We start from the raw sequence: 23,792 nt of genomic DNA, 5'->3' as shown, positions 1-23,792 counted from the left end.
CACGATACCGAGGTGAAAGCCCTCCTGACCATGCCTTCTGGACCCTCTCCAGGTGTCATGGAGATGCAGTATTGTGTGCACTCCAAGGCCAGTGGGGTTCAGCTCTGGCCTGGAGGAAGAGAATAGCAGAGACAGGGCTTGGAATTTGGGGGTCACTCTTTTAGCCACATGTTCTGATGATGCACATTGTTAACATGGACTGGAAGAATGTTTCAACGACCTCATCTCACTCTACCCACAGGCCTCCTGAGCCCTGACCTCCAAAACAGAGGAATGCCATCAGCTACCTCACATCCCTCCCTCCCTCCCTCTGTGTGTGTGTGTGTGAGAGAGAGAGAGATAATTAGATGTATTTGATAGAGTGAAGGTTATAAAAGCATAAAAGAAATACACTGTTGCACATGGATGTCCAGCATAGTAAGAATGTCTGCAAAATATTTGCTATGATGCTACATATAAAGTATGCTGGAGGAATTGTGTGTGAAATACATATTGGTGTTGAGAAACCAAAGAACAGCACAAATGCAACTGAACACAAATAGCAAGAAAGAGGCCTACATGACGTGTAAAGTAAGGACAGGACAAGATGGAACAGATGATAGCATACGTTTATTTTGAGGTTTGATTTTATCGCCGCATTCGCAAAGTACAGAATACACGTGTACACATGTAACCGCCTCTTTTGGCATAATGTCCTCACTCACTAAATGGTCCTTGGAATTCTTCAATTTAAGCCAAAAGATAAAAATCCAACAGAAAATATATCCTTCATCTTAAACAAAGAAAGCAAAATAAATAAATAACTTAAAAAATGGCGTTGTAGAAACAAAAATATATACAAAAGGTTCACTTATTTAACAAGAGTGCAGAACACGCTACAGGGGCAGCAGTGATGGAGGTGTTGGACTGTCAGCTGGAGAGCAAGCAGGCGCACGTCTGAGTCTGAAGGATGCCAGTTACACTTCTTAGCTTCTTTGCTGTTTGATTTTTTTACAACTTTTTTTTCTCCCCATTTCTAATTTGGTCTTGAATGGCTTGAATGGCTTGAATGCTTTATTCATCCTCTGAGCCCTCAGAAATGATTCAGTTTGTCTCAGATATTTGACAGATTTAATATTCTGAATTTACAATAACTATTATAAAGTACTGACCAGTTGTTTTAAATACTTTACAAAAAGGTAAAATATTATCTTGCTGTTTATAATGAAGCACTGAAAAAATGAAATCAATTTGAGTGAATGGATGGCATTTGAAAATATTGCAATAATACTTAAGCACTTCCAGAAATTGTAAGTATATTTTAAGTTTGTTAAGAAATTGAGATGAAAATGAAATCAAATCTAATATAAATGTCCAAATCACATTTAAAATACATTTTAAAAAAAACCTTAACATGTCAACTGTCCCTTCTTGTGAAATGTCCCTTTGACCTGAGTTAAGATGGACAGAAAGCATTGATCTTTTTTGGCCAGGCTGGCCTCATTCTTGGTTCATCATGATCTCTTTCTCGAAGCTGTTCATTGGTGTTTGGCTCTTTGGCACGTTGCGCTGGTGTCCCTGGTGCACAGCACCCAGTCTCCGAGCGACTCACAGTTTGCTCTCCTCCTCCTCTAGGGGCCGGTTCAGTCCGGGGATGAACTTAAGCAGCCTCCGTCTGAAACTCATGGGTTTGGGCTTCCGCTGCAGCAAGCTGAGACCACCGCACTGGCGCTTACCTCCCTCTCCGGGAGGCGCCGACGCCACCGACGATGCCGATGTCACCGACGTCTCCGACCCTGACGTGCCTCTCAGGTAGCTGCGTGTGCTGGCACTGCGCACCAGTGACGTCTTGGCCGAGGCAAAGAGCTCACTGGCAGGCCGGAGAAAGTGAGACCGTGTCCGCTGAGACCGGTCCTCCGCACCCACGGCAGGGCCCCGGCAGCCATCCTCACTGGCGCCCTCGGCCCGGTAGAAGCAGGTCTGGTAGAGCGGGTCGTCGTCGCCTGTAGCTGAACTCAGCTGGCTGACGCTGCTGTTGGCACTGCCCGAGCAGCTGAAGGTGCGTGACACCAGCGGGCTTGGGGCACCCAGGCTGCCATACACGCCTGCAGACTCCAGAGATTCGTACAACGCCACGTCACTCAACACGATGCCTGAGGAGGGACACTGAGCATTAGACAGGCTCTCTCCACATCTGACGGCTCAAACAGCACATCAGTCAGCGATTAAAGCACTTGATTCACTAGCAGGACTGCAGAACAGGGCTCAATCAATCAAGAAGTGGCACTAACTGTGGAGCCACTAACCAGACATCTGCACCCAAACATGATCCACATGTTAGCACAAGTTATGCAGCAGCAGTTAAGAGCTCTGCTTTTGCATGCGTGTGTGTGTGTTACAAAGACACACACACACAGCTGCAGCAACGCTCTCACGAGTCTTATAGGACTGCTTCCTACAGACAAACCCACTGAGCCCTGCATGCACTTCATGCTCTTTCCTAACGGCTCAACACGAGGCCCAGACAGATGCGTTCAAAAAAGGCTCACCATGAACCAGCCTCTGCTCCTGCACCATCAGCGAGCGGTACTCATCCCACTTCTCATGCAGGGTTTGCTGTGAAGACACAACAGAAGGATGTCAGACAGTGCAGGCAGTTCCACGGCTAACGTGTTCAGCCTTTACAGGCTCTTCACATTACAACACATGACTGGGATTCTTTAGACAAGGACGCTGCACATGGCTGCCACACTCCTACCTTTGTATCCATTATACTTTGCTTGGATGTCAGTATTTATTTAGCATGTACCGTATCTAAGGCCGCACGTCTTGGGAACTATGGCTAGAGACAGTACATACTGAGCTACTTCGTGTTTGTTCCATAAAAGAAAACACATTCCACTTATTCCATTACAAAAGCAGAAGGATTTTTGTTTTCTGACGAGCTGTAGTCAAGGCATGGCCTTGGGCCATGCCCCCTGGTGAGGACAGCACAACGTGGCACAACCAGCATTTCAACCCGCTTCCCCTTCGGCTGCCTCTCCTGCTGCCTGGTTGCCGAGTGTTGCTCGGCGCTCGCCCGAGTCCTGACCCGCTCAGCTGTGCGCTGGCATGGCACGAGGAATTAGGTGGGCAGAGGCATGGCGACAGGTGTGTGTGGGGGGGCAGACAGTGGCCGGCTCGCGTTACCTCTCGGGTCAGCCGCAGCAAGCCACGGGGAGACGGGGGAGAAAGGGGCGAGCCGCGTGAGCGTGTGGACGAGACGTCCCGGTGGAGTGGAGCTATTGGATGTATGAGTACGTCTGTGCACGAGTACAGCAGTTAGACGCTTACCTTCAAATATTGCAGGCGGGCCTCAAGTTCAGCTTTTCTTATAGCATCACTGTACACGGTCTGCAACCTTGAAAAGAAAAAACAAAACAAAAAAAGAACCCAGTAGATCACTCAGCTATAGTACTGTGACTGTACTGAACTGCAGGCAGCAGTGTATGTTGATTCGCTTCATTCGTACTGCCTGCCAAAGCGGCAAAACAAACTTGAATGCAATTAAGAGGCTCCATAGCCTTTTCTAACATCTAACGTTAAAGCCCAGACCACAGATGTCTGGGCCCAAGCTTTGCAGTTTACAAGGCACCAACTCCCCCGCATGTATCCGATTTCGAGACCGGCGTCTGACTTTGGTGACACAGATATTGGCCTTTATTTGGGAGGGGTGGGGTCCGAGGTGGGGATGGGGTGGCCTGACCCTAGCTTTGTTTTACTGGGCTGATAACGTTGTCATTTACAGTGAAGGGTGTTAAAGGCAGGCAGGCAGGCAGGGAGGGAGGCTCTCTGCTCTGCTCATGCACTTCACACAACATTCCCCTTGATCAGCTCAGAAACACAGGTCATGTTCACAGCCCTGCTATCTTTTACACCTCTGCTTGTGAGAGTGTGGTTTTAAATCAAACCTGACCAAGCTAAGAATTTATGCGAATGAAGAAAAAACAAAACAAGTAGAGACCAAGCTGAATAATTTGGACATGATGCAGATTTGTATTTTTGCATGCGCTCACCTAATGGTGTTACCCGACGATCTGATGAGCTGGACGATGTCTTTGTGGCGGAAGCCTTCCACGGTAGAATCGTTCACTCTAGCAATGGTGTCTCCTGTGAGTGGGTGAGAAGGAGAAGCAGAATTAAAAAGCGGCGCGGCCGGAAGGAGCCTCAGCTGATGCCACGGGGTTCAACGTGTGTGTGAAGTTTTATGCTACAGCAGACACGTATGTGGATGATGGGACAGGCTGGAGCCTCGAGACTCCATGCATGGGGGTGTGGGTGAACCAGAGAGCAGGACAGCATGCCTTAAAGCTGACCCTGCTGTACGGACCCTGGGCACCCAGCACTTGCACCACAAGACTGCTCTACTTCCCTCACACAGCAGCTTCCTTTTGCACCAAACTGAGTAATCTAGTTTACTTCAGGCTTTCCCTAATGCACAGACACTGGAACGCTTTGAGTTTGGGATATTCCACGGCCACGGGCCTTTCTGGCAGATTTGATGAGGTCACACTAAGAGGCAAACCACGGAGGACAATAGAACAAACATGCCCAGAATGTTGGACCTGAAACTGACTGGCATGCGGACCAAGCTGTGCTGCTGATGGAGACCAATTTGCTTTGGGTCTCAAATTACTACAGTTAGGTGCAGCTGACCAGAGATCAGACAGAAAGGAGATAATATGACAATAAGGTATACAAAGTTCATTAATATACTTCCTCCATGTGTCAGCACTTTGGAAAGTCCCAGTAGACCATGTTCTTATACAAACTCTTGGCAAGATCCCAAGATTATAAAGGCTAAACCATGTTTACAGAAAAACAACACACAGCTGACCCCCACTACTAGAGGATATTAAACAGAAAGCACTAACTGCTATAGAGGCTTCAGAGGGAGCTTCAAACTTAACAGAAAACGCAGTCACAGAGCGTGAAGACCAAATGAGTAAAGATCACACCCTTAATCAGGTTTTAAGAGTCATTGTATAAATTACAGTGGAAAAGAGACATGTGTATGAATGTCTTGGAGTTACTGTATGGTAAATACCCTGAATAAACATACAGATCTGTTTGTTCAGGAGCCAGATAGAGCAGCACAACGGTCAGGACAAATCTGGGAGATTAGAACAATGCTAGTGTGTGATGGCATAGGAACCGAGATCATGACCAAAACACCTGGCCATTGACTGCTTCCACTATTCCTACACCACAGGAAAAAGTCCCTGTGAGACAAAGGTTTGTCCAGCACCAGACATGTTGTGGCTCCTGGACCACTTGGCCTGGTTTGTTGACTGCAAAACAGGTAGACACATAGGTGCTATTTGCACTTCCTTAAACACTAGGCTGACAAGCATCTGTTGCTGTGTTGACACGGTGACAGATGAAGCCCTCCAGGGTAGGGCAGGCTTGAAGTCTGTCGCCCTACGGCACAGTCTTTCTGTGTCTGTACTTTCCCAAAATGAAAGTCACTGTTGTAGCATCCTATCTGCTCAGGATCAGTCTAGAAATTTAAAAGGAAGAAACATCTTCCATCTGGCCTGAGGAACGGCAATGTTAATTATTCAGACTCCTGAACAGCAAGTCCCCTTATTCAAGCCTGGGGCCCAAACCGCGGTTTAGGCACACAGTAGGCAATGTGGTGATGCAATTCTCACATCCTTACCAACTTTAAGACCAGCCAGCTTGGCTGGACTGTCCTCATGGACCTTGCAGATGAAGGTGCACATCTCCACCGAGTTCTCATCCTGTTGATGCAGCCCATATGTCTGCAACAAACAAACAAACAAACAAACAAACAAACATATTAACAAGGGAAAAATGCAACTGGCTCTTGTGTTTAATAAAAGCAAAGGCAACCAGCTCATGTGCGGAAGGCGTTGCCATGTCAGCAGATTTGCACAGGGATTAGGTGCATAAACAGTGAGGCAGAAGCTGAGAAGAGACCTGCTCATGTTTGCTGAGAGTGGCTTTGACCACTCCATTGTTTTACCAACAAAACTCCAACCCATTTGGATGTGCTTGAGCTGGGGGGTGGGGGGGTAACTAAGAAACAGCAAACTGACACGCAGAAGCTATAAAGCACATGGCAGAGCATGTGGAATGCCATTAAGGGCTGTGCCATCTGAGCGCAAAACGAACGGCATGCACACAGGCCCGAGGGTGTTCCACACTTCGTCACAGTTCTGCGTGATGGAACTCGAGTGACAGCTTCAGCCACCTGCACACAGCCGGGAGGAGCCTCAGGCTCACATGTAAAACATCCTCATTTAACAAGTCAACCTGAAACCTGTTTCTGACACTTCTGTTTTCGGTCCTTTTACACGCAGCTGAACAGGCCATCCTACTGTCCTCAGTTTGCTACTTGACTGGTGCTATAACAACTGCACGACTTTTATCCCGTAGTAACAGCAGCCTATTCCTGGGTCACAACACCCTGGCACATCCGCGAACACATCCAAAAGAGCAAGCCAAGGAGTACCAACACGCCCAGGGCAGAATGTGTGCCATGGCCCTGTGAAGAGCAGCCAGGGCTATGAGGTGCTACAGCTGGTCTATCAAAAGTTGTGCTTGGTGGGCATGAGGGTCCGTGCAGCTGTGCCCCACACCACGTAGCGATAACAACGCAGGAAGAGAGGCCCTGTCATCTTAATCTTAAAGCCTCCACACACATTTCCTGCTGCAGTGCGAATAAGTAGCGAGCAGGGCGCACCATGGCCATCACGCGAGACACGGCCGCTGCCCAGAGGTCTCATTTGCTTACTGCTCTGTTTGGCACCAGGAATACTTTGTTTGATCAAAAGTGGATTCAAATGAGCCCTGCTGCTTTCATTGATGATTGGCTTAGAAATTCTGTCACCTGACATGACACTGGCGATACAGCAGAGACAGTGCCCAATTATAATGAAGGTATCATTTTGAAAGTGAGTCAAAAAAAGGAAACCATTCACCATTTAATTTTGGAATAAAAAAAGACTTTGGGACAGAAACAGTAAGCATGAATTATACAGATCATTTCCTGCATTAAGTCCCAGCTATGAGCTTGTGGTTAACATGTGGTAGCAGAGGGCGTCTTCAAACTGCAGCTAGTCACATAGGGAGGTGAGCCTGACTAACCTCAGATGCACTTCACCGACTTCCTCACCTTGAAAAACGCATGCATGCCATTGAACAAGTGGGGGGGGGGGGAAATTCATGTCTCTTTGAATTTCCCCACTCTTGGGGGAAGAGGGGGGATTCACAGAAAAGAAACAATACACACCTCCAACCTTCCAACCTCCAACATGGAGAGCATTTGACAAAGCACAAAATTTCAAAACAGAGCATCTCCAAGTGTGTGGAATCATCCACTTTCCTTCACTTCCTCACCATCTCCTCCTGGAGGGTGCGGGAATGGGAGGACCCATCTGTCTGTGCTCAGAAAAACCGTTTCCTCACAGCATGCAAAACAGCAGGGTTTACATAGCCACCAGAGAGCGGCCATACACCACACCCGCTACCGCCGGGAGACAGTGAAAACCAACCTGACTGAGGTCTCGCATCCTGAGACCATTCATCCAGGCCCCTGTCCCTCCAATCAGGCAGTGTCCTGATGTCACATCCTGAACCAGAAGGACATGCAGGAAAGGAGGGGTACACCAACCGGCAGTGGCCTGGACCGTCCGTGGCTAAATATAAACAGAGCCCTCCTCTGCACATGCTCAGTCAGGCAGTGGTGTTCTGGCCAGGGGCAGGCGTGAGAAGCACAAGTGCTCCAGAACCAGGCAGATATGGGGGGAGGAAAGAGGTTGAGCCATCAAGAACATCATGGCTAAAACAACAGGAGTCCAGTGTAGAAATACCACTGTACAGGCTCCATTTTGTGCCGAGTGCTACAGTACAAAAATGTGGGAAATGACACCATTATCTATTAAACCACAATCACTTCTAAATGCATTCTTTGGTTAACCTCCAGCTTTTGTCTACTTTAACGAACTATGGTCAGATAAACGCTGCTGTAACCTATTCTAAATCAGGTTGTGTGGATTTCAAAATCTTTGAAGTCCCATTAAAGACCAAAAATAACATCCAGGAACAGATTAAACTTGCTTTTACCTGTATTTTATTTTGATTCAATAATTTAGTCATTTCACTTTAACATTAAACCCTTCACCCCTTCACTGTGTGCTGGATGATTGTTATTGTTTTTTGTTTTTTTTTGCAAAACCTGCTAAATTTGCCAGATTCCAAGATGAACTCATCTTTGTGTCTCAGTTAAATTAAACTTCAAATTCAAAGAGAATCTTCTTACCTGAATCTCAAAGCCAAATGATTCCTCCTCATTCTTCTCTAGGATCACAAGCTTCCTAAATTGTAAGAAAAGAGCACAAAGCATTGATTAGATAGAAACTGTCATAATAGTGAATAAACAGTGGTTTATTGGGATTTTAACTCTTGTGATCAGAGCTGCTACAACATTCATAGATCTGTGATCAGTTTACAGCAGAATTTGAAGTGTGGCTTTGGCCCAGCATTGGGTTACAGACGTGATCTTGCTTCTATACCCTGATCACAACGATGTCAAAATGCTTGTGTGACATGGAAGCAGATTTCAACAGAAGTAAATCCAATGGGATGATGTAGAAACAGGACTGAGGGTTTGGACTAAATGCAGAAACCTGCTCCAAGAACACAATAAACATGGGTGCGTCTGTAACGAAAGGCCCAGTTTCCTCATCAAAAATATACTTCCAGTTTCCTACGGCTTCAGAGGGTTTCAGCACAAGTATGGAACACAGCACCATTACTGCTTGAAGGGAAGGACACAAGGCTCTATCTAATGGATACTATTCAGACTCACTTTTTTTCAGTTTTGTTTTTTTTTGACTGATTCTTCATGGCCAGTGGTCAACACAGTCAAGTATTGTGCTGGTCTCTGAAGAAAAGTTCATGATTTCGTATACGACACACGCTTTGTCTCTCATCACTTGTTAGTACCTTAAACACCTGGATCACATGAGTACCTACTGCAGAAGAAAATACTCTGAGAACCTGATTCTGGCCAAATGTACAGCTTTATGAAGTCTTACGAGAGGGACTTTTCTGTTTGAAAAGGTTGATTCCTGTGATGATCATATACTACGTCACTCTGCTACCTCACTAATGTTTGGAAATGACTGACACATCCAGCCCATCATAGTGAAAGGAGAGAGGGAGATCAAGACAGAAGAGGCAGGCTTACCTTTCTGGTTCTGGTGGTTGAGTAAGGGGCTTCCATTTCTGTAGTCCTCCATTCTGTGAGAGAGAGAGAGAGAGAAACAAAGAACATTTCTAAATTAATTAATTCAGGCTCTTTTTTTGTTTGTTGTGTTAGAGGTGTTGCCAGAGGCAGGTTTAAGATTAAAAATAATGGCTTGCACCACCATAGCAAAACAACCCAGACATCTCAGTGGAAATCAGCTTTTCGTGTGAGCAGTCATGACCACCACTCAGACTATCACGCTGGGTATGGATACTGGAGTGTGGTGGGGATTATACAACTGGTTTCACTCTCTGAATGCACTTATTTAAGCATAGTGTGTTTGCGTGCTTCGATACTGAAGTTCATTTGTGGCTTTGATGACATAGCAGATAAAACCTGAAATGCACGTCTGTCTGCTTTCGCCCCAGTGTCACATGCCATTTTTGCTTTGGTATCTGAAATCTACGTGTCGTCTGGAGTTCACAAGTCATCAGCATTTAGACACGTGTTCAATGGTGCAGCTGACATGACTGGACCATAGCAGTCCAGCAATCAAGGGCACACTATGTTTTTTTCACAGAACTGGCTGTATGCAGGAGGTACCATCATGCCATCACAATAACAGCATTGATGTAAAGCCAAACCTTTGCTGAGACCCACCCAGTCTCTACTGGGCAAAGAAGCTGGATCTTACACCCCACGTTATGTCTGTTTTGACTGAACTCCATTCACCTCTGTTCTACCTCAATAGCCCAGAGTGTTGTTCCTCTGAAAAGTGCACTTTATCCCAGAGTCCTTCTGGACTAGTAAAAATGTTGCCTTTCTTCATTTTCCTACACTTCCAGAATCGTCCCTTCAGTGGTCACTTCAATGACTCCGTTTATTTGCGAGCGAGTCAGCGTCTCCCCGGGGGCGGCCGTCTCGGGTCCAAACCCCTTCACCAAACAATGCTCTGTTGTGGTCCGGAGGCTGGTGTGGGTGTCTGAGGTGGGCTGCACCACAGCAGACTCTTCATGAGACTGCGCAGCCCAGCAGCTGGTGGCTATGTCCCCTGCTTGCCATCGCAGCTGAATGTTTAAATGCCAGTGAATATTTAATCCCCTACCACAACAACAGGGCACTGAGGGCTACAGACTCTAACCTGAGAAGAGTAACAGAACAAATTATTCATTGTCCTGCACCAATTTAACCTTTTCTTTGGTCATTTAAACTTCAGCAACTGCATTGGTCACACTTGCTTGGAATAACTCCACACAATAAGGTGACTCTCCAAGAGAGCTGCAGTTGAGGCATCAGAGGGGACAGAACATATTAGGCACTCAAGCTTACAGTCTGGACCCCACTGCCGACCATGACCCCATGTCACCATGGCGATTCACTCTCCACTGGTGACGCAAAAAAAAGCGCCTCCGTCACATCCACATAATGCAGAATACAAAATACAGTCACTGTACTTCAGAAGCCTCATCAAAAGGCTCAGGCAGTCACACAGTGGGGTCTATTGTGATACACAAACAGAGAAAAAAACCCTCTCTCCACTCGGGCCTGTACAGCTTACAGTGCGTCAGCCAAGCTGAGGGTCAGAGCCCCGGTCAAGAGCAGTGTGTGTGGGTGGTCTGAGGAGAGCTGGAGGCATCAAGACCACGGCTTCACCACGAACGCCAGTAACGCGTGGATCCAGATGTCCACGGTGAGTAACCAAATATCAGCGCCACGACATTAAAAATTACAGCCGAGCACAGCACAGGCTCGCTAGAGACGCAAGAGATGAATAGCTCTTGTGAGTAATATTTATTGCACATCTTGAAACCTGAGACCCAAGTCCCGCTTTGTGAAAGTCATGACGTGCGATGTTTATGCGTGCATACATCTCCACACAGGCGTCAACTAAGTGGGTGGGAAGAACAGGCTCGCAGATACGGCGTGACGTGCTGCTAACGTATGCAAATAGTGGAACAGGTGTGAATGCCTCCCGCGCACATGGATGTAGGTGAGAAATTGTTTAGATTCCGGGAGAGATGTGCTACATGTTTTTCCCCAGAGCCAACTGCAAATCTGGACACAACCTGTCTTGTCATTTGATTAAAATAGCTGTTTTCGTGACTCGTAACAAGCCACATCAACAAGACAAGCGCATGTCGCTGTTTCTAATGAAGTCTAATGAACCACAGTACAGCGCATAATTAAGCCCATAAATAAACCCATAGGCACTGCAGTGAACAGCCACATAAGGTTTTAAAAGGTTTTACACACATTTTCGACGGTCCTAAACTTTTATATAGAACCAAGAAGACAATCAAACAGTGAAATGGGTGATGGAAACAACTTTTTAAAGAGTATACTACAAAAAAACGACTTTTATTTAATGTTATTAGTATTATATGTTTAAGATTGGTAACGTTAAACATGTTAACTAAACCGGTGGATTTCATGAACCTGCCCCTTACCTTCTTAAAATTTCTTGGCAGTGTTCCTCCAGAATACGCAAGGGTCTTGTAATTGTAAATTTCTGAAGAACCTGAAGGTAAATCCATGGTCCTACAACTGTCTGATTTTGAGGATGAAAAGTAGATATTCCCACTGCCCTGACATGATCCACTGTCTGGCTCGTTTGAGTTCAGCTTCCTGACTCGCCGAAAAGTCATATTCTTCATAATCCGGTGTGCTCAAGTTAAATGTACAAACCCACGAGCGATGAACAGCCTCCACTACCCCTCAGCAACTAATTCTCAACTTTAACTCTTCAACTTTAGGACGGCGGACGGGTGAAGGCAACGCCCACGGGGGCGGGGCTGACGATCGAAACGCCCATGGGGGCGGGGCTGACGACCGAAACGCTCCGATTGGATGTTTTTTGTTTTCTTTTGTTTCACTGTACTTTATGATTTACTACATAAATCAGATAACATTAAAACTAAATTCCAAGGAGCCATAAGAAAGATTTGAAAGTCACAGTTAAAAGCTACATACTTTGTAAAATCGATCCATGAAGCTTGGTTTTTATCTTCATCCACTCATATAATTAGAAAGCTTGATACACATCAACTCAAGTTTACTGTTTAAATTTATAGTATCCATAATAATAGTGAATCATTAGAGTAGACCAACCATGGTAATAAATAAAATTGTCTAATTAATTTTAATAACTCGTTAGATTCCGTTCCAGTAGCACAAGTAAATTCAGCGCTTATCATTTCAGGTGTTGCATTCAAACAATGAGCGAATTAAGTGTTTAGTAATAAGAGGTCATTAACCTAAGCAGTACGCTATCCCGTTAAATTCTGAACCGAACCAGACTGCAGCATGGACACGGTATTAACGATCCTGAGGGCTTTTCTCAACCAATCGCGCCATCTACTGTGCGAGAATATGAGGCAACACTGTCAATTCCACGTATCTCAGATAATCTTTAATTACATTTGCACACAAATATACTGCGGGTATTAAACACGAATGGGACGTCAATTGAACACTTTTCTATATTTATTCAGTCACAACAGGGACAGCAATTCAAAGAGTAATAGAGCCTCACTGGCAGTAGATAAGTAGATTTTACATGCTAGAGAAAGTCAAGAACTGTAACCCTCAACACTTACAAAATATGTGCATTACAAGTGAGTACTCACAATACTTTTGCAAGGAGCTTTTATTTGAGCTTATACAGTTTGTTGTGTTTAATTGTACATAACCTCCTATGCGTTACCATAACCTAAGAGAAGAAGGAGCACAAGTATCTATTATTATTACTATTATTATTACTATTATTATTATTATTATTGTTGTTGTTGTTCCTATACAAACATTCCAACTGTTAAAATGTATTAAATGACATGGTATGATGGTCAGTTTTAACAGAGTGAATCATGAATTTCTTGCTAATAAAGTTACCAGGCGAAATCCTTTTTGAACATTCAGTTAAAATGATCAGTACCTAAATAATACACCACACATTTCAGGTTTAAACATAAGTCAAGATGTTAAGAACAAATAAATTACTGGCTGTGCTGGCAATCTCTTCAGACTCTGGTGTGTCTGAATCCACTAACCTAGTGACCTACACTGATCCCTGATCTAGTACAGCCGGTCTAAACCTTGGTGTTCATAACTATTCCTATTTGCTGTAACTACATAAGATTGAGGTCATTGTTTCAGAGTTAGAAAACCAAAGCACTATTCTATCTGTGCAGACATGTCAGAGCGAGTGCATATCACCACGGCACTTATCCGGACTACTGTGCAGAGCAGTGCGTGTGCAATGTGGAATCCAGACCACCCAATGGGAGCACAGGCACATGCTGTAGTCCGGTAATGGTACCATGGAACTTATTTTAAACTAAACACGGCATTCTCAATACACCACTGAGGTAAATGTATGACAACTTGAGAAGGAGATAAAACACCTCAGACAAACCCTCAGATGAGGGATTAAAACTGAAATGAAGCTTTGCTGAGCGTTTTTCTTACTTATACACACACACACACACGCACACACACACACACACACACACATATGCGCGCGCGCACACACGTGTGCACACACACACACACACGCGCGCACACACACACACGCACACACACACACACACACACACACACACTTCTATTAGGCTGCACGGACGCATTGATTTCAGTGTCCGTGCGAGTTGCTATTCATTGACCACACAGGCGCAGGGGTTCGCCTGGCTGGGGCCAGAGATGGAGGCGCTACTTCAGGTTGAAGAAGCTTGACTTGGCCTGAGGAGCCATCAGCATTCTGGCTTGGTTCTTGTGTGTGATATGAATCTGTGGAAGAGAAGCACACCATGAATCACACACTGTCCCGAGGAACAACATGGATTATACTCATGGAAGTGAGGGATTACAACAACCTTTATTAGTAATATATTACTTATAATATATTAGCCTGGAAGCATCGTATGCAGCTCTTCTACCTATAACTAGTTATATTAAACATGCAAGTACTCTAAACAAAGACTCTGGTACCCAGGATAATGTGTACAGCAAATCTTTAAGAAAGTAGCTGTAAATTGTAAACAGTAAACTGGAAATTGACACTTACAGTGCACGGAGGCTGCATCCATGGCTCGCCATCGATCTGCATGGGCATGGCCTTCCTTGTCCTGTCACACAATCCGTGTTAGAACAGAGAACACAAGAGCAGATATGGCCAAGCTAGAAGATTAACAGCATGTGGGCAAACTGACTTGTTTGTTATGGGTCCATCGTGGACCGTTGGAAACCACGACAAATGAAAAGCGCCACTTTATGTAGACTTAGGTGTGAACGAATGTCTGCTGCGTATGCGCAGGCAGAGAGTGGTATGAACAGTCCTGAACATGCCTGTTTGTTCCACAACCACACAGAGAGGTATTCAACACTGCAGTGCACCTTCACCTCAGCTTGTTTTTTACTGACACATTTCTCAATCTTGAATCTACTTTCAAGTGCCTTAACCAGATTAAGAGACTTTTATTACTATAAATACACGCACTAAATCCTTTGTGTGTCTAGTCTGAGAAGTGCAGTTCAAAACCCTTGGTCAGATACCTCGGCATGCGGCTCATGAATAAGCACCCTGCTCTGACTGGACTCTTATTGTGGAATGCGTGGGTGTTATATTGAGTAAAGGATGCAGTGTCTGGACCTGGTTGGGTCTGGTACACCACTCACCTGATGGTGATCTTGGAGGTTTTGGCGAGTCGCACGGCGCTCTTCAGACCCGTGTAAATCTGACCCATCTCCATGGCTCCCTCCAATCCCACCACCTCCAGACGCTCGTCACTCATGTCTGAAGGCACACAGACCTTAGCTGGAATAAACCATTCCTGGAGGGGGATCGCTTTCAACAAATCTTACATGACTCTTTCTAGACACCAAGAACAGAACTGACTCTTAAAATGCTATAATCATATAACATTCTTTACTAGGAAGTTCTCATTTCAAAATTCTTAAGTACATTGTTGGGGGTATTTTTTATTTTACTGGAATACATGCAACCTTTGAAAACATCATATTTCATTCATGTGTCTCAAACAGTGGCAGTATGAGAAGCATGACTAGATGCAAAATTAGAATCCCAGTCCTTGATTCTACCTTGAGGGCTGACTTTTAACACCTCTGGATCTACTATGACTTCAGGAACTTCCTGGCCAGCTCGGTCACTCTTTTTGGCTTCACCCCACAGGTTCGAGCCACCATGCATGCTGGGAATGTTGAGGACAGCTATGCCCTCCAGAGAAAGGTTGCTTAGGTCCAGCTGAATGCCACAACACTAGACAACACCAGACAGACGTTACTGGCTGCTGCCCTGTTTCTCTGTAAATACTCAGTAAATACTCAGTTTTGTGACCTTTCTTGCAATTTTAAGACTCACCTTCTACAGGATATAAAGACAATGATTAAGTTAATTGCATTCCTGGATATTTGGTATTACGGCTTATTTACAAACACTTCACAAAAGCATTGATTGTACCTCAATGGTGAGGCACTCCTTGAGTTTCTTGCAGGAAGCTGAAATCGTCTCTGACGTGGCAAATTCGAAGTACCACAGCTTGTTCTTCATTCTGAACCCAAGAAGGACATGTAAAGATGAATAGAAGAGCATGTAAACTGAATAGGAGGACATTTAAACATGAATAGAAGCGCATTTAAACATGAATAGAAGTTCATTTAAACATGAATAGAAGGGCATTTAAACATTAACAGGACATGTACACATGAACAGAAGGGCATGTAAAAATGAAAAACAGGTCAGGTAAACATGAGTAGAAGGACACTTAAGCAATAATGAAAGGACATAGAAACATGAACAGAAGCCTATAGCTCAGTCACAAACATATCACATCATTTCCCACTGTAACAACACACAGGATCTCTGAGCCTCCCACACCAGCTTAAGACACACATCTGGAGTAAACTAAACATTAACAAAACAAAACCACTCCATTTTAAATAAGTCTCTGGAGTATAATGATATTCTGGTAAATGCACAGACAAAATTACCAGTTATTATGTTAATTATTTGCAATTTTTAGTTTATAATTTGTGATTCTTGTATGAATGAATGAACAGATTATGAATCATTCATTTTCGTGTAACACCACATAATAGCAGCTCATTAAAAAAAAAAAACTCAGGTAAGCAACACATCACCCACAATAACATTAAAGGGGAAGAAAACATTACTTATGCAATGCTATGGCATATAAACACAGTTGTAGCAGGTTCTCAGCTGATGTTGTCCCGACTGGCGTGAAACGCGTTGCTCACCTGCTGTTAAACTTCTGTGGATGCTTTTCTCTCATAGTGTGAAACCTATGAGCAATCGAGGCATCCTTCAAAACAGAGATGGAGAAGATATATACTGAATTACAGTGATGGAGCAGACATATTACAGACATACACAGAGCTGGAGATAGACTGCAAAATCCATAAGGCTAATCAGAAGCACACACACCTCAGTGACTGCTGTGTTCATATGTGCTATAATCATATCTGCTAAATACTTATATTTCATGGTATTGTTACAACGTTTTGCACATCCATACTCGTGTACTGCCCAGTGTTCTGTTTTGTGTTCATTGTTGTGTGCTGGTGTTGTTCACACTTGTGTTCGTTTGTGTTGCACCATGGTCCTGGAGGACCTAGATTTCCTTTCACTCGATACTTGTATGTAGCTGGAGTGACAGTAAAGTCACTTGTCTCTCGTATGTGTTGGCAGGGTGCGTGTCATGGCGGCTGTCCCTCACCACTCCAATGGAGAAGTAGTTATTGATGATTTCGTAAGGCACAGGGTCTCCTCTCTCCTGGCTGTCCTCTAACTCCACCTGGACACTCCAGCGGTCCATCAGCACTGGAGTGCTGTACTCGATCTCCTTCAGAATGCGACTCAGGTCCACGCCGTCGTAGCCTGCAGACACGGTACCAACCACACACACTTAATATGCAAGATGCATGTGCATAAATATACATGCTGACCTGTATTTGTTCTATGTATGGTGACATGCTAGTAAAGGTTTACACTGTAGACAAAGGAAACAGATGTCAAGCATTTCCAAGTATGATATGTTTGTTCTATATCTTAAAGTTGTTTCCCAGTTTTTATTCGGGATGACCTCTGTTATTTGAAAAACCCTTCATGGGATTAAAAACAGAACTATACAGAAGTACTCTAGGAGCAGGGCTGCGAAACACTGAATTAAACCTGAAGTACTAAAATGTAAAATATTTAGTTCATAATCCTACAATCCCATATTAGAATCACATCTTAGAAGAATGTAAAATGTAACATCACATTTCTATGAATTTTATGAGCCATGGTTTCCCCTTTAAAAATAATTAGTGTCAGTACTGTAAAAATCCCAAGTCCTTCAGTGTGACATCATTCTTAGGGCTTTAAACTGTGCTACGCATTTACATTTAATCAAAAAGGAGCACGGCCAACATGTAGAGACAAACAAGAATGAATCCGTTTTCTCAAAGACAACAATTACTTAATGTAAATACATTTTAGGCTTATTTTCTTTGTTCTTACCTCCTCCCCACCTTAGACACCGTGCGAGGTCATTTCCTGTGCCAAGAGGAAGCACAGCCACTGGGGGACATACTGGCAAGCCGGCCTTATCTGTCAGTGGTCGAGTGGAGCATAGGTAAAGAATCAGGAGGAAATAATTAGCATATTAGAATAAAGAAAAGAGCACTGTTTTGGTCAAAGGTTGTTATACTTCAAATAAGTGCCGTAAAGCTTCAGCTTATCGTACCAGTAAAATGTCTGGCAATTCAAAAATATTTAGTAATGTTTTATTCCATTTTCTCACAATATATTTTTCCAGAATGAATTTGGCATATAAATATAAATTTACATATATCTGCATATATTTGGCAGATAAACATTCCACTAAGATACTGTGGCGAGTCAGGCATTTATTTACAACAGGCCGTATACAGGGTTCCGCCTGGTGGCCAAGACAAGTAATGCTTCTCCTGCATTACGGGTGAGCAACACTAAAGCATTATTAGAGTCGCTGTGAAAGATTATTAAGGTAAAAACACTTCATTCCAACCTATGGCATCAAGGATCCAACCCACAGTTCCATCACCTCCGCAAACTAATATTCTGTAATCCTGAAGGTCCCTGAAGAAACATAACCTGGTGGAAAAGGAAAAGAAAAAGTCCAAAATAATGAGAGACTAAAGTATTGTCTACATCCTTAGAGCAGTTTAAAAACAACATAAAAACCCAGAGAAATGCTGAGATTTGCTCTGTAAATAACAACATTAAAGAAAAAACAGAGTAAAATAGTGAATTCTGGAAATAACTAACTTTCTTGATGTCTTGTAAGTGACGAAATGTTTAATTCAGTAAGTTTTGCATTTATTGTTTGCGATGAATCACACAACAGCAGCTCCAGCAGACCATAGAAAACCAGAGCAGACAGTGTGAGGATAAATGTTCTATGATATGCGGATAAGCGTGATGCTGATAAACATAAAATATGTCTTTCCGTGTCAACAAATATATTTACATTCATCTGACACTTTTATCCAAAGCGACTTGAGCAATTGAGGGTTAAGGGTCTTGCTCAGGGGCCCAATAGTGGCAACATGGCAGTGATGGGACTTGAACCAGTTTCCAAGTCAAGTTCCTTAACCACTAAGCTACCACTGCACCTTATATACAACCTTATATACAACAAATATACAATAGCCTCATTTTGAAATGGCTTTAATCTTTGAAATTTTCAAATAAGGTATGGAAAACTTTGTGGAATTAGATTAATACCACAATACTTAGACCAAATAATGATTTCACATTTTACCCATGCACAGGCATTATCTGAAAAGATGTCCTGTTTAATGGACATGACCAGAATATACACCATTTGCTTTGGGAAATCATATGCTTTTTTTCACCATCAGTACAGTGAGTAAATGTGGTACCATCCAGACTACATGAGCTAAGTGAGACATGGATCTTAGAATGTTTCTTTGGAATACATCTACAGCATGGTCACTTCCACCACAGGACATGCTACAAAACTGAGAATCCTCATTACACACTTTACTGTGCTTTTCACTCATTTCTAAAGGTGTCTTGATCTTTGAAGAAGGTTAATATTACTACACAGTATTAATCAGAAAATGGATTTTGTACCTCCAACAATTCTATAAAGAGAAAGAAAATGTTCCAAGGCAAGTTTTCTTGATGAATGAAGGCATGAGTTTAATCAAATGAGTAATCATTTTTTTTAATTATTACTGCTTAATCGCTGTGGCCTATACACAACATGGGACAACAATCCTAAAGTCGACACCAAGTCTTCACATAAAAACTTCCAATGGAGCAGTTCTAGAATCTGACGTTCTTCAAAGTGATTATCCTAGTGATGGCATGCCTCAACAAACCTGTACAGTTTAGCTCCAATCATCATCTAAGACACCTAATCCAGACAGTCAGTGGTGTCTCAAAGCTCTGCCTGTCTGGAACAGGTGTCAGATCCTGGCAGGAACTGATGTGAGGAACACAGACTACATTAGTGACCCAACCACTGGAACAGGTGTCAGATCCTGGCAGGAACTGATGTGTGGAACACAGACTACATTAGTGACCCAACCACTGCAGCAGAGTAACTTCTTTGTTGTATATAATGGGTATTTCCAGTGGGAGCTCTAGTCCTCTTAAACTTCACATTTCTTCCAATGGCAATATTCTCCATGCAATCCTGCATCCTCTAATTTGAGTATCTCTGCTGGTACTTGATGGTATCAATAATCCCAGGTCAGCCCCTCCATACCACTTTAATATCTGCTGAGAGCAGTTGCACATGGCGTTGCATAAAGTGCTCATGTGCTTTAGCTCAGCTGAAACAGGATCCAGAACAGCGTGGGCTTGTCTGCTGGCTACGCGCAGGCTTTGATGCAGCCACGGATTGCCTGCTGGGACGGCTGAGGCGGTGGGGTTGTGGGTTTGGGGGACACTCTGGGCCTGGATACAATGTTGTGCTTTGGAAGGCTACATGTCAAAGTCATATGAGCCACACAAACTGTCCCACCGCAATGTTTAAGTTTATATTAAGAGTCTTTGTTAAAATGTAAAGTTGTATCTTAGGTTACAACTAAGGCAAGTTGACAAATCATAAATAAATAAATCTAATAAAATTTTTAACAAGTGTTGTTTTTTTTAAACTTTCCAGTTTGTTTAAGAGAACAGATGCCATCTGCCATCCGGTTAACTTGTCAGTCTCTCATGCACTTGACTCGACAGTTTTTTTGACCTTTCCATTAGCTCCAAACTACCTCTGTCTGAACAGCCACTTTCACTTGATAGATGCAATTTCATTTCTGGTAAAGGCTTTCACTTTTTCCTGCCTTGTCATCTCTTCATGTCGTACCATTTTTCACTGAATGCTCGGCTGCATGTTTATCAACTGCCTACCAGAGCACGGCAGGCGGTGACGTTCATACATCACATAGAGAATCAACTGCCTAACAGAGCACGGCAGGCGGAGACGTTCATACATCACATAGAGAATCAACTGCCTAACAGAGCACGGCAGGCGGTGATGTTCATACATCACATAGAGAATCAACTGCCTAACAGAGCACGGCAGGCGGTGACGTTCATACATCACATAGAGAATCAACTGCCTAACAGAGCACGGCAGGCGGAGACGTTCATACATCACATAGAGAAACTGTCTAACAGAGCACGGCAGGCGGTGACGTTCATACATCACATAGAGAATCAACTGCCTAACAGAGCACGGCAGGCGGTGGCGTTCATACATCACATAGAGAATCAACTGCCTAACAGAGCACGGCAGGTGGAGACGTTCATACATCACATAGAGAAACTGCCTAACAGAGCACGGCAGGCGGTGACGTTCATACATCACATAGAGAATCAACTGCCTAACAGAGCACGGCAGGCGGAGACGTTCATACATCACATAGAGAATCAACTGCCTAACAGAGCACGGCAGGCGGTGATGTTCATACATCACATAGAGAAACTGCCTAACAGAGCACGGCAGGCGGTGATGTTCATACATCACATAGAGAATCAACTGCCTAACAGAGCATGGCAGGCGGAGACGTTCATACATCACATAGAGAAACTGCCTAACAGAGCATGGCAGGCGGTGACGTTCATACATCACATAGAGAAACTGCCTAACAGAGCACGGCAGGCGGTGACGTTCATACATCACATAGAGAATCAACTGCCTAACAGTGCACGGCAGGCGGAGACGTTCATACATCACATAGAGAAACTGCCTAACAGAGCACGGCAGGCGGTGACGTTCATACATCACATAGAGAAACTGCCTAACAGAGCACGGCAGGCGGTGACGTTCATACATCACATAGAGAATCAACTGCCTAACAGTGCACGGCAGGCAGAGACGTTCATACATCACATAGAGAATCAACTGCCTAACAGTGCACGGCAGGCGGTGACGTTCATACATCACATAGAGAATCAACTGCCTAACAGTGCACGGCAGGCAGTGACGTTCATACATCACATAGAGAATCAACTGCCTAACAGAGCACGGCAGGCGGTGACGTTCATACATCACATAGAGAATCAACTGCCTAACAGTGCACGGCAGGCGGTGACGTTCATACATCACATAGAGAATCAACTGCCTAACAGTGCACGGCAGGTAGTGACGTTCATACATCACATAGAGAATCAACTGGAAATTCAGTTTGCTATGTTGTTGCTTCCATGTCTCTGTACTTTAATATAAAGTGAAATCTGAGCCTCGATGGAGGAATTCTTACCCTGGTCCTGGTCCACCACTTGACAGGTTGTAAACTTGTCGAGGGTTTAACAAGTACTGGAATTTGCGAAGAACTCTGCAATGTAAAAAGTAATTCTGTGATTCAAAACATGCCTTGTTTCTCATTTTTATAATAGAAGTCATTTTATATCGAGGCCTTTTACATATTTTAGTCTTGCCGACAGAATACCAACACCAATGTACTCAGTTTATTTGCCCTCGGAGTATGTGGCAAGTATAGTATAGTACAGAAGATAAATTAACTCAAGATTCCATACCAAATTGGTACAAAAAGCTAGACAGTGTCTGAAATTGTGCATTTCTATTCTACACCATTTTAGTATGAATGAATCAGTTCCCTGCAAAGTAGTTGGACTAGGCAAGGAACTCTGTCATTTTAAGGGAGATGAAAACATTTAGTTTGAAGGGAACTTCATACTGCACATGGAGAATTGTATAATGATTTATAACTATGTAGGAAGTTGGAGAAAGTTTAACAATGAATCAGGCGAGTTGAGTGTGCTGGCTGGCGGATTATCCAGAAGCAACAAATAAACTGGACTAAGAGTTTATCTGTGTGTGTAGGACATTCCGAATGAAGGGACTCAATCAACTGAGTTCCCAGTACCCACACATGGGAGTAGTGTGTAGGGCACTTATTAGGGCACTGCATAGGAACTATGTAGATTGGAATGCAGCCTCACTGATCAAGTTTCACATTTCATATTAATTTCAAGCCTGTCACGCACCATGAAACTCTCTCAACTCTTCTCTGCTAGCTCTGTCTCATGTCCTTTTGCCATATCTTTGGAATATTCACTGTTTCCTCAATTATTACAATTCCTCAATTATAAACTCATATTTAATTTCATATAGCAGGGTTTGTTTAAGCACATTTTCACAAGCAAAATTCACACCCTATCAGTTAATACTCTCAACATGTTTCTCAAGTTTTACCAGTTTGATTTCTCTGCACAACATCATTGCAATTATTGGATTTTTCTTAACAGTTGCCACAATTCCCAGAGCAGAATTAATGTCCCATTTCTTTAACATTATTACATGTTTACATTTCACCACTGTTCGCTCTGTATTACATACAACATTCTTCCTTTAGGACAGCCTTCTAGAAGGATATTCTATAACTCCTGTAGGCTTCAAGAATTAGATATTTTAATTGCATTCTAGATTATTAACTATCCTAAAATGTCCATTTAAGAAGTGTTAAAAGGATGTATTCAAGAAGGGGTTCACCTTTCCCCCTGTTTGCCTCCACTCTTAGGGTTCACAAACACCAGGAGAGGATGAGTGTCAGGAATAGGAATGATCTGTGTAAAAAGACAACAAGCTTTCTGTTACACAACAGTCTCTCCTGAATACTGAGCAGTCTCTCCAGAATACTGAACAGTCTCTCCTGAATACTGAGCAGTCTCTCCTGAAGTCCTGCCTGCTTTTGTTGTTATCCAAAACAAAGCGTCAGAATGAACAACACTGTATTTCACAGTCAGGAGTACTCTGACATCACTGTAGGACTGAAAGGTGCAGCTAGTCACTCTAGCTGACATCTACTTAGAGTTGATAAAAGTATGATTTTTGCAACATCTCATCTTTTGAACTAAACAAATTCATAACTACATAACTGACAAATACACAGCACAAATATATAAATACGTAAGCAAGAAGAGCAACAAGCTCTATTCCTTTCAGCAGTGGTAACACCAGGTGTAGAGTGGATGTATTTAATGGGGTTTCACAAGCGGAGACCTACC

The 23,792-nt window shown here is 43.6% G+C and overlaps 2 protein-coding genes and 1 long non-coding RNA gene across 4 annotated transcripts in view; 1 reads left to right on the top strand and 2 right to left on the bottom strand.

Moving 5' to 3' along the window:
- Nucleotides 1–590: 590 nt before the first annotated feature.
- On the bottom strand, nucleotides 591–11,973 carry tamalin (trafficking regulator and scaffold protein tamalin). 2 transcript variants are annotated; one of them, XM_027025813.2, is made up of 8 exons: nucleotides 11,683–11,973; nucleotides 9,236–9,288; nucleotides 8,306–8,360; nucleotides 5,681–5,783; nucleotides 4,035–4,128; nucleotides 3,313–3,379; nucleotides 2,529–2,595; nucleotides 591–2,132 (listed from the first exon to the last, which is right to left on the bottom strand). In XM_027025813.2, exons 1-8 carry the CDS (start codon nucleotides 11,887–11,889, stop codon nucleotides 1,588–1,590), a joined length of 1,191 nt encoding a protein of 396 aa, XP_026881614.2. In that variant the 5' UTR covers nucleotides 11,890–11,973; the 3' UTR covers nucleotides 591–1,587. The 2 variants fall into 2 exon arrangements, with proteins under 2 accessions (XP_026881614.2, XP_035378231.1); XM_035522338.1 differs by lacking the exons at nucleotides 8,306–8,360; nucleotides 9,236–9,288; nucleotides 11,683–11,973 and adding an exon at nucleotides 7,539–8,296.
- On the top strand, nucleotides 10,762–13,680 carry LOC113587245. Its single transcript, XR_003411718.2, has 3 exons — nucleotides 10,762–10,925; nucleotides 11,116–11,225; nucleotides 11,989–13,680. It is a non-coding gene; the product is annotated as an uncharacterized LOC113587245 (long non-coding RNA).
- Nucleotides 13,681–13,765: 85 nt separating this feature from the next.
- The window catches only part of dgkaa (diacylglycerol kinase, alpha a), a 27,217-nt gene continuing 17,190 nt past the window's right edge, over nucleotides 13,766–23,792 (bottom strand). Inside the window, exons 13-24 of the mRNA XM_035522337.1 lie at nucleotide 23,792; nucleotides 23,278–23,351; nucleotides 22,025–22,099; nucleotides 18,298–18,383; nucleotides 17,769–17,858; nucleotides 16,984–17,144; nucleotides 16,505–16,569; nucleotides 15,708–15,798; nucleotides 15,329–15,506; nucleotides 14,906–15,023; nucleotides 14,295–14,355; nucleotides 13,766–14,017 (exon numbers count right to left, since the gene is read on the bottom strand). The exon at nucleotide 23,792 is cut by the window's right edge and continues 86 nt beyond it. Of these exons, the coding sequence (XP_035378230.1) occupies nucleotides 13,940–14,017; nucleotides 14,295–14,355; nucleotides 14,906–15,023; nucleotides 15,329–15,506; nucleotides 15,708–15,798; nucleotides 16,505–16,569; nucleotides 16,984–17,144; nucleotides 17,769–17,858; nucleotides 18,298–18,383; nucleotides 22,025–22,099; nucleotides 23,278–23,351; nucleotide 23,792 (1,078 nt within the window). The 3' untranslated portion in view covers nucleotides 13,766–13,939. The remainder of the gene's footprint in view (nucleotides 14,018–14,294; nucleotides 14,356–14,905; nucleotides 15,024–15,328; nucleotides 15,507–15,707; nucleotides 15,799–16,504; nucleotides 16,570–16,983; nucleotides 17,145–17,768; nucleotides 17,859–18,297; nucleotides 18,384–22,024; nucleotides 22,100–23,277; nucleotides 23,352–23,791) is intronic.

This window comes from Electrophorus electricus, chromosome 24 (genome assembly GCF_013358815.1).
Source record: "Electrophorus electricus isolate fEleEle1 chromosome 24, fEleEle1.pri, whole genome shotgun sequence".
NCBI lineage: Eukaryota > Metazoa > Chordata > Actinopteri > Gymnotiformes > Gymnotidae > Electrophorus > Electrophorus electricus.
Note: the sequence above shows the minus strand (reverse complement) of the source record. Positions and strands in the feature narration are given on the sequence as shown.